We start from the raw sequence: 9,765 nt of genomic DNA, 5'->3' as shown, positions 1-9,765 counted from the left end.
ACTGATCCTGTGGCCCTATCTTTTTTGACCGAGAGTCCTTCAGATAGATTACTTTCCCTTTGCATCATCATAGCCTTCAGTCATACTTGTTGGAAGAAATAGGGGATTGAAATCTCACACATCTGGAAAATACCACTTAAGAAAAGGACTGTTTTAATCTCTTCTTGAATACAATCTAGAATTCTCCTTGTTTTCCACTTTGATGATATCCCTAAAAAGGGCTGTGGGAATTCTGGGGTCAAGATGAAATAATGTTTTTTCGTTGCCTAAAACATTATCTAGTGTCCTGTAAATAATTCGCTACATATGTGTTTATTTTTTTTACCTTTAAACTTCCACTTACTCCTCAGGGGGAAGATCTACAGAGAAACACACCCAACTTTTATAAATGCTGAATTAAAGATTTCAGTTGGGGTTTGGCCAGCCCTGACTATTGACAACAATAATCTTGTGTAAGAGCATGCCCTGAATTGTTTTGATCCTTTGTCATAATATGGATGCTCCCAGTGGACCTCCAACCATGATGTTTAATATATGAACCACCTCATTTCCCACCGTTTTGAGATAAAAAACACCCCAACACCATCTAAACTAAACTAGGCAAAATCTCAGACACTCTTCAAAAAGATCACTAAACATCCTGGTGTCAGGCCTGCAGCCATCTTTTCTTTTGGATCTCAGGCCTGCCACACTTTCTATTATTCTACTAGGCATTTTCTATTGTGGGAAAATGGGAGAGGGGATTGTGCAGAGTTAGATGCTATGTAGCCATAACAAAATTCTTTCTAGAAAACTAAGGTCATCCTTTGTCTCTGCACCTGGCCGGAACTGGATGGGTGGAACTGCCGGCATGGCAGTGGGAGATTGGACTGTGTGATGGACTTGTGGGTGTGGGGGAAAGATCTTGAACTTTCAACTGAGTGGAGAAAACCGGGAAGCTTTCAGATTCGAGTTTTCCCAGTTATGCCAACATAGCTCTCTTAATAAATTGGAACTTTGAGGAATGCTTTGCCTTGGACTCCGATTTAATTTTGGATGCCCTTTGGAACCCTGACACCTGGCTTTACTCAAGTAATCTGGCTACAGCAGGGGCTGGGTGGTGATGCCATACAAGATGATCCTAAGGGTGGAACAGATCTCTTCCCTGGGATCTTCCACCTCCCTTGTGCTCCGGAGCAGATTCCTTTTCAAAAGGGAACACATGATGCGTGAAACCAGCAACAAAACCAACCTTTGGTATTTAAGTTAATGAAAAAGGTTCCTGGCTTAGTAACTGGAGTGAAATGGCTTTGTTTCACCGTAACTTACTTTTTAAAGTTTAATAAATGTACATTTAATAGTATATCAGGATATGCTCCATTTTCAGTTTGCAAAGGACTTTGCGAAAGTGTACGAAATGCACAAAAAGGCTTTGGCATTGCAGCTCAGGAGGTAATGAACAAGTTCTTATGTGGCAGACACTAGAAGGATTCCAGCTGGAACTCCCTGCCTTAAATTGACCTCTAAATTCCTCTTTAATCATGTTTTAGAACTTCGTTAAATCACAAAACGATTTCACATAAATGTAATTACAACAAATGCAACAAACATCTTGCTTGAAAATCTATAGTGAACTTTTAAATCCTTGATAGCAAGTGAACCCTTTTTGTTCAACTACACATCAGAGGTGTCCCTCACTTTTTTTTTTTTATGTCTTGATTCTAATTTGATCAGGTGTATAAATGTAATTCAGGATACATAAATGTAGTATTGCAATGTCCAGTCAAAGATTCAATAAAACTCAACTAGTGTAAGACCAAATCATCTTTTTTTCAATCAGATAGTCATACTTCATTGCTGTATTATGGTTTTGGCCATAAGCTTATGGCTCATGAAACCATAAAACTAAATGTTCATGAATGCTTGTTTCATGAAAGAAAATAAGGAACTTCTGAGAACAAATGCAGGTAACCCATCTCAAAAGTAGATAAAGCATTTCTGTCTACTAAGTTGGAATTTAATTCCTTCTGTGGACTGGTGCAGAATATTAATTGAATGGCATAAAACAAAGTTACTATTAGTGAGATACAGATACTATTAAATTATGAAAACAGGGAAATCTCTTAATCCTGGTGACTATTCTTTTGCATAGCATAGAACCATGATGGTAAACCTATGGTATACATGCCACAGGTGGCATGCGGAGCCATATTTGCCAGCACATGAGCTGTCAGCTCCGGTGCGCATGTGCACATTGGTCAGCTGATTTTCCCCCTTCTGAAGGGCCGGGGGAAGCCATTTTCACCCTCCCCAGGCTTCAAGATAGCCACCGGAGCCTGGGGGGTCTTGCGCACATGCACAGGTGGGTGGGGTGCATTGCATTGTGGGTGCATAATTTTGGCACACCTTTACCTAAAGGTTCGCCACCACTGGCATAGAATCTTTTTTTAGCCTATATTGTTAGAAATTTATATAATCATGCTTTTTTGAATAAAATATTCCCAGCTTCGTGAGGCTTACATAACCACAATTGTGAAAGTTTAACTAGAGTTTCTGCCAACTGTGTACAATTTCATTCAATTTCCTTATTAAATCTGGTGGGAGAAAATGTAGAATGTCCATCCAGTAATCTGATTTCCTAAAAACAATAATCTGGATTTTAGCAAAGCACTTGATACAGTTCCACATAACGAACTCGTAAGAAAGTTGTACACTCTAGGACGTCACCACTGGGTGGTTTAGTGGTTAGGACATTGGATCAGGGATGGGTCCCAGTGTGTGATGGTGAATGGGGCAGAGACCAGCCACAAGCAATGTACCACAAGGCTCAATCCTAAATCCTATTCTCTTCAATGTGTTTGTGAGTGGTATAACAGAGGGATTGCTAGGTAAGGTTTGTCTCTTTGCTAATGATACAAAGGTATGTGATAGAGTTGACATTCCTGGGAGTATTCGTAATATAGAAAAAGATTTGGCATTGCTGGAAAATTGATCAATGCTGAAGTCCATGTATACAATGTCCACAGCATTTTGCTGGTCCATTAATTTAGTTGCTTTGTCAAAGAATGCAATAAGATTTGTCTGGCATGATCTGTTTTTGACAAAGCCATGTTGGCTTCCAGAAATAGCTTTGTTATTTCTAGGTGTTCACAGATCCGTTGCTTGATTATTGGACTGTCCTTTTATTTAACCCCAAAGAGGTCATTAGCATCAAAAGTCCCAAAAATAGCAATAGCAATAGCAGTTAGACTTATATACCGCTTCATAGGGCTTTCAGCCCTCTCTAAGCAGTTTACAGAGTCAGCATATTGCCCCCAAAAATCTGGGTCCTCATTTTACCCACCTCGGAAGGATGGAAGGCTGAGTCAACCCTGAGCCGGTGAGATTTGAACAGCTGAACTGCAGTTAGCTGAAGTAGCCTGCAGTGCTGCATTTAACCACTGTGCCACCTCGGCAAAAGAACATCTTCTTTCTCTCTGAAACTCCTTGTGCCAAGGAAGGAGGAAGCAGACACCAAGAATGCCAGCAAAACTTAGAAAGCCAACACCTCCCAGGTATGATCCTCGAAGTTCAGTTGTCCTAGTAGTTGTCTGCTGGGATAGACATTTGGGAAATGTTCTGTAATTTAGACAGCTTTTTCCAACCTTGGGCACTCCAATTATAGGAGTGTAGGATAGGTGTAGGAGAGGTGCTGTCTGCTGCCTCATAACTACCGGCGCCACAAACTGGTTGAATGGGATGATGGAGTTGATGACTTCCAGGCACCATTGTATTGTAGCATGGGAGAGAGCATCTGCCAAAAAGTTCTTCCCCCCTGGTAGGTATCGGAGCGTGAACTTAAAGCGATTGAAATATTGAGCCCACTGCACCTGTTTAGGGGACAGCTTCTAGGTTTTCAAGGCAGGGAAAATCAAGGGCAAAACTGAGCTTTACAATATCGTAATTCTTGTTCAGAGTTCTGACCTAAATTATGCTTGCATTATTTTTTTTAAAAAAGTATCCTGATTGTGGGAATAGAATGGATCTTAATCTCTAGCTAAAACTGACAATATTTGGGGCCATATTTACCAGTATTAATTTAAGCAAGAATGTTTAAGATCCTAAGCAGTGTTTTGAGTTTATGAGCATCTGGGGCCAAAATGGGGCACAAGTGTGAAAGGGATGCTGCTGTGCCTGAGAAGCCTTTGTGGGACTGCCGAAGACATCTTGCTGGGTCACTACTGAAGCAGGGGGATTTGGGGTGTGTGGTTCCTGATTCAAGAAGAGGTTCCTATTTGTTGTGCCAGACAGAGCAGCATCAGGACCAAAGCAGTACAATGAACATGGATGTATTTTGGTCACTTTATTAAATGAGATATTAAATATTTTAAGTTTCAACTACCAAACAGCACTTTGAATGGTGAAAACACAGATAGCATACTGTCTTACTTGAATGCTTTTCTTTAAAAACAATTTCCAGTCCATAATATATATTTTACAAAACAGCCTTATAGGAAGAAGTGACATCTTTTCTACAGTACTTTTATGATATTTAATACATAACTGAAAAAAGCCATCTAAACAGAAATGAAGGCCAAGTTTTCACAGCTGTATGATTCAGCAGCCAAAGCTGGTCAAGGAACTGAAACATTACTATACAACTGGGACAAAAACATGTACAGGATCACAATACTAAGCAAAAACGCTTTACATCCAAAGGAATAAACAGGTTACAAAATGTGGAGAATTTAGCAGGCAAAACTGTATTACAAGCAACATTTTATTCATCATCTTATATAAGCCATTTCAACTAGAGAAAACATCTAAAACAAATATAAAAATGAGTTTTTGTTTACCGTCTTTAAATATTGATTAAAGCTTGATGTTATACTCAAAAGCACATTATTATGCAGCTATAATGTTGTGAGAAATATGTAAGTGGTCCAAGTCTCCAAGACATCCTCATCCACATCAGATATCATCTTCTTGTGGGAAAAATAATGGGATTTTAAAATGTTGCCTCAATTTCACATTAAGTCTCTAGAAATTCCCAGCTCAGAAAATGTAGGAATGTTCTGGACAGGTATATTTGATTTCAAACAATTGTTCAGAAAGTCTGTATTTTGTTTCTTCTGAAGTAAGCACAAATTTCAGAGTGTTTCCTTTCTTACCAATTTAAAGTAATGTAATAAATCAACTCCACTGAATGAAGTAAGGCTGAAGATTTGCCCCACTACCTCACTGTGGAAAAGAAAACTAAAATTAACTCACAATTATTTTTTCCTGTGAAATAGATGTTCCAATCGCCAATCAAAAAGTATCTAGTTAAAAATAAAAATGTTCTCCAAAATCCATGCTGTCCAGATTGTAAGATTCAGGTAAGAGAAGAAAAAGGCATTTGTTCCTCAAGAATCATACAGAAAGCCAAACATTTAGACTTCCAAAAATATTAGTTCTCACTTTTCATGGTCTGCAGTCAATTCTTCCATCTGTACATTTTCTTCTTCTGACTCCAGTAGCACAAACACACCTGTCATTTTATTATCATGCCTGCATTCCAAAAGTTCTTCTGTTTGAAAAACTCAGATGAATTAATGCATGAAAAAAGCTTTATGTTGTCAATACAGAAAATGGATGAGAATTCCATTTTTATGCTGAAAAGTAGCTGTTTGTGGTGTAATTAATCAGACATTCTTTTCCCCCCAGTAGGTCTGAAATTAAAAAAGGAACCCAGAGTGTTTTTTTTTCCTCCCTCACCTTCATATTCTTAAAAGAATGAAAACCAGAAAAGAAATGTGAGATAACCAGAGATACATATCTATAAAAGGAGGAATTGTTTCACAACTCTGGCAGTGCTGCAGATTGTGAAAGCCCCTTCCTTCATGTTCAGAGAGCAATGGCTCCATAAGTTCACAATCCAAACTGGAGCTGGGCTCCTTCCCAAGGGCTGCCGCCCTGCTTTAAGCTCCACTGGAGTCCTGGGAATTCAGCACGCTTCCTCACTCATCCTACTGCCGGCAACAGGACGAGGCACCAGCACCAGGATAAAGGCGTCGACAGAAATGTGCTTTGCATCAGAATCAGTGCAAGATGAAAATACATTGATGAAGGACAAAAAGGTAATTGGATGTTCTCCCACCGACCCCAAAGAGGAAACAGAAATGGCAGAAGGCTAGAGACGACTTTTCTCAGGCCGTAACTTAAGGCTGCAGACAGTTTCCAGAAAACTGTAATTCAGACATTTGAGAGCGGTAGTTTTTAAAAAATATTGCACTGTCTCTCGATCATCTTCAGTTCCTACGTTTTATTTTTCCATCACGAATGGTAGAGAATAGACCAGGGTCAGGTCTATTCTGGGTCAGTCTTGTGTGCCGTGTGGGAAGAAGTACAAAAGAGTCCCATCATTTGAGGAATCAACTTTAATCAAGAACTCAGCTGTGTACATGGAGGTGCGAGGACTGAAATATACAGATCTGGGTGAGGTTCTCGGGGCTTTTTTCCTCCGACAGCTGTTTTTATGGCTATGAACAGCAAGCGTGGCAGTTGGGAGACAAAGCCTGCAAAGCCCCTTCGTGTTACGGAAGAGACTGTTTTCACTGAAAACAACTCAGCATCTCCTCTACTCGACACAGGTAAGGAGATTCTAGCCAATGTCACGGACAAAGATTGGGACAGGAGAGCACATCATATCAAAACAAGAGGGGGATAATAAAATAGAAGGTGTGAGTAAGGGGAGGGGAACTATTTATACAGTTGAGTTCTGTTAAGCCATTGATTCCTAAAAAAATAAAAAAAAGTTCTCTCTCTCTCTCTCTCTGATTTTACCAATCCTTCAAGCGGCTAGTGCAAAATCACATCGTTTTCCCTTGGGAGGGTCCTGGGTTTTTGCCACTCATCGGGGGAGGCGCTCGCTGCAGGGGCGGGGGGTGCAGGGCCCCAGCGGCAGACTGGTACATTCCTCGGAGGTCGATCTGCTGGAAGTTGGAGGGGTTCATTATCAAGCCCGGGAGGGGCTTGCCCATCAAGTGGCTCATGGCTGCCTGCTGGTAGGAGAGCTGTGGGTGCTGCTGCGGGAGCTGCTGCGGGAGTTGCTGCTGGCTGAATTGCTGTTGCAGCCGCCGGTTCATCAGGATCCTCTGGACGCAGCTGATGAGCTGTGGGGGGAAAGGGCGGCTGTTAGAAGGCCGGGACGCACTTTCTCTTTCGGCCGGGGCATCCTGGCCAAGTGTGCCCCCCGCTCCTCCCACCAGCCAGGAACCACCATCAGATGAGCTCATTCTACTTAAGCGTAAAGCTGCATGAACAGAAGCTTCCACGTTTGAAAGTACAAACTTCTCGCCACCACTTTTAATGCCTCAGATTGTGTTTGATCACAGGGGGCCGGGTGGGTTTGGCCAGAGAGGGCATGGCCTGCCCGAGTGCTCTGCCAGCAAAAACTGGCTCCCAAGCTCCTTTGCTGGCTGCAACGGCCTCCTGCAACCCTCTGCCAGCAAACACAGGGAGCCCGTTTTCACTGGCAGAGTGCTTGGGCCACCACAAGCCCCCCGACATGAGGGACATCGAGCAGGCCACAGCCACTCTGGCCACAACCACCCTGACCCCCTGAGGTCAAACACAACCCTGAGGCGGCCATCAATGAAATCGAGTTTGACACCCCTGATCTAAATCAACTAGGACAAGAAGTTTCTTCCTCTAACCCTTAAGCCACTGAAGGGTTTCACATTTTGGGCACTCTGCCAGACTAGAGATCTTAGCTCTTAGTTCTGCCATCCAAACGTTGCCTGGGTGCTTCCAAATCAACTGGGATACAACTTGGGGATGGATACTACAAGATCCCTACAAATAAGTCACTTTTCACATCCCTGCATAAACCACAAAGACTTGGGGGTTTTCCTCACCATTTGCTGCTTGGTCAAGACATCGTTATAAATAGCCTCCCGGCGCTTCACGTCCAGCTCTTGACCTGCCTGACGGTTCAGAGCCAAAGCCTGGACCTGCGTCTCTGTCAGGGTCAGATTCTCCTTCCACTGCAAGAGAAAAGCATCACAGGGGCTTTCAGGGGAGGGCAGCCCTCTCTCTCTCCCTCCCTCCCTCCGCAAAAAGGCCGATGGGCTGCCACAAATGCCAGCTGTTCCTCCTCCTCAAAGAAAAGCAAGTCTGGTTTGGAGAAGCTGCAGCCCCTAACACTTTCCCCACCCAAATACCAGGGAGTCTCTCCAGCAGAAGCAACCTGGGGTCAGCAGTGAAACTACAGAGAAGAACCAGAGCTGTTGCCAATTCTGACTGCAGGCAAGACCGGTGGGGAAGTCCTGGCCTCTCCAGGGATTTGGCAAGGAAGCACAGAAGCAGCAGGCTCTCTGTGGCATCACTCTGTGCAGGAATTCCCCTCGCCCTGCCAGGCCGTAGGCCCTTCCTGCCCAGTATTGTTGCAGAGTCAGACAGCTGCTTCCCCCAGAGGCCTTGTGTTCCCCCCACCCCCTTGAACAGGAGTGGCCATGAGTGGGGAGCAGAGTAAGGCAGAGCCAGTTGCAAAAGGGCCAGCGCTACTGAAATTAGCTCAGGCTGGGCTTGAAGGCTCACTGAGGAAACACGCATTGACTGTCCCCTGCTCTTCTACGTAGCCAGACATGTCCAGAGGAGTATTCCTTCCACACACAATCACTTGACAAAGAGAGCCTGATGCCATCCACAAAGAGATCGCACACAAACTGAGCATCATCTGGCCAGGAGCTCCAGCACCACAGGAGAAATTATATCTTCACATCTGCTTTCATCATTGATGCAACTCCCAGTTGAATGTATCTGAGCACAGACTTTATTCTGGAGATTCCAAATAAACTGGTCGGTCGTTATTAATGAGAATCAGTGACACTGTTGAATAACAGTCTAACAGTCTACACTCATTAACAATGATCTAATCTGGACAACTCCAAACAGTTGTCAATTGATCTCAGGGCCAAAATTTAAATCTTTCCCACTGTATAAACAACTCCTTCTCCTCATTAGATTTTTACCCTGTGTTTTTATATAACATTACACTCGGGAAAAAATGCCTGATTTTTAAAAGACCTGTTTAAAAAAAATCAGTTTCAAATATAAAACCGGACAAAAGAAGTAGCAATTTATCACCAAAAGTTTGAACATGACATGAAAATTTGAAAGTATACAATTTCAGAACAAAAAATGGACAATCACATTTTTACCACACTTACTATAGAGGAAATAATGTCTTCAATGGGTTGAATTCTTGCTCCAGTAACATTGTTCGTTGCTTCCGCAACTTTTTCCCTGCCTTGATTAATGAGGTCCTGGAACGAATTTTGGAAGTCATCAAAATTGGTTGAACAGTCAGAAACTGAGGTATTCTCAAAGATAATGAATTTTTGTATCACATGCTGCCTATATGCATGTGTACATATGCATTTATACGTCTAAATCATGCAAACAAAGGATCCCATTTCAAGTCATGCCATGGGGCTCTAGACAGAAAAGCAATTTACTCATCCTGGAGACAGATGTACAAACAAACATTTTCACCTAGGAGCAGCTTTGCCTTAGCAATCCACATGGAATCAGCAGTTTTTATATTCAGACTAATTTTCCTGAAAGCAATTAAGTGCTCGTGATTTGTTCTTTAATAGTGCAACTCAGAAATCCACACTGTACAAAAGTGTAACACTTTCGGTGTGAAACAACAGTTAAGACTGAACAAAAGATATGAGCTGTGGAATTATTTAAAAAATGCTGTTATCTACATTCCATCAAGGGTCAAATAAAAAAAAAATGCTCATTGCCAAATTGTAGAAA

At 42.3% G+C, this 9,765-nt stretch overlaps 1 protein-coding gene across 1 annotated transcript in view; it reads right to left on the bottom strand.

The window, feature by feature from the left end:
• Nucleotides 1-6,362: 6,362 nt before the first annotated feature.
• Nucleotides 6,363-9,765, bottom strand: part of ATRX (ATRX chromatin remodeler) — a 91,731-nt gene continuing 88,328 nt past the window's right edge. Inside the window, exons 33-35 of the mRNA XM_087728192.1 lie at nucleotides 9,171-9,266; nucleotides 7,857-7,985; nucleotides 6,363-7,112 (exon numbers count right to left, since the gene is read on the bottom strand). Coding sequence (XP_087584318.1) covers nucleotides 6,810-7,112; nucleotides 7,857-7,985; nucleotides 9,171-9,266 — 528 coding nt within the window. The 3' untranslated portion in view covers nucleotides 6,363-6,809. The remainder of the gene's footprint in view (nucleotides 7,113-7,856; nucleotides 7,986-9,170; nucleotides 9,267-9,765) is intronic.

This window comes from Thamnophis sirtalis, unplaced genomic scaffold (genome assembly GCF_051295495.1).
Source record: "Thamnophis sirtalis isolate CommonGarterSnake01/CBP01778 unplaced genomic scaffold, rThaSir2_p1.2 scaffold_13, whole genome shotgun sequence".
Taxonomy (NCBI): domain Eukaryota; kingdom Metazoa; phylum Chordata; class Lepidosauria; order Squamata; family Natricidae; genus Thamnophis; species Thamnophis sirtalis.
This window is presented reverse-complemented; position numbering and strand designations above follow the sequence as displayed.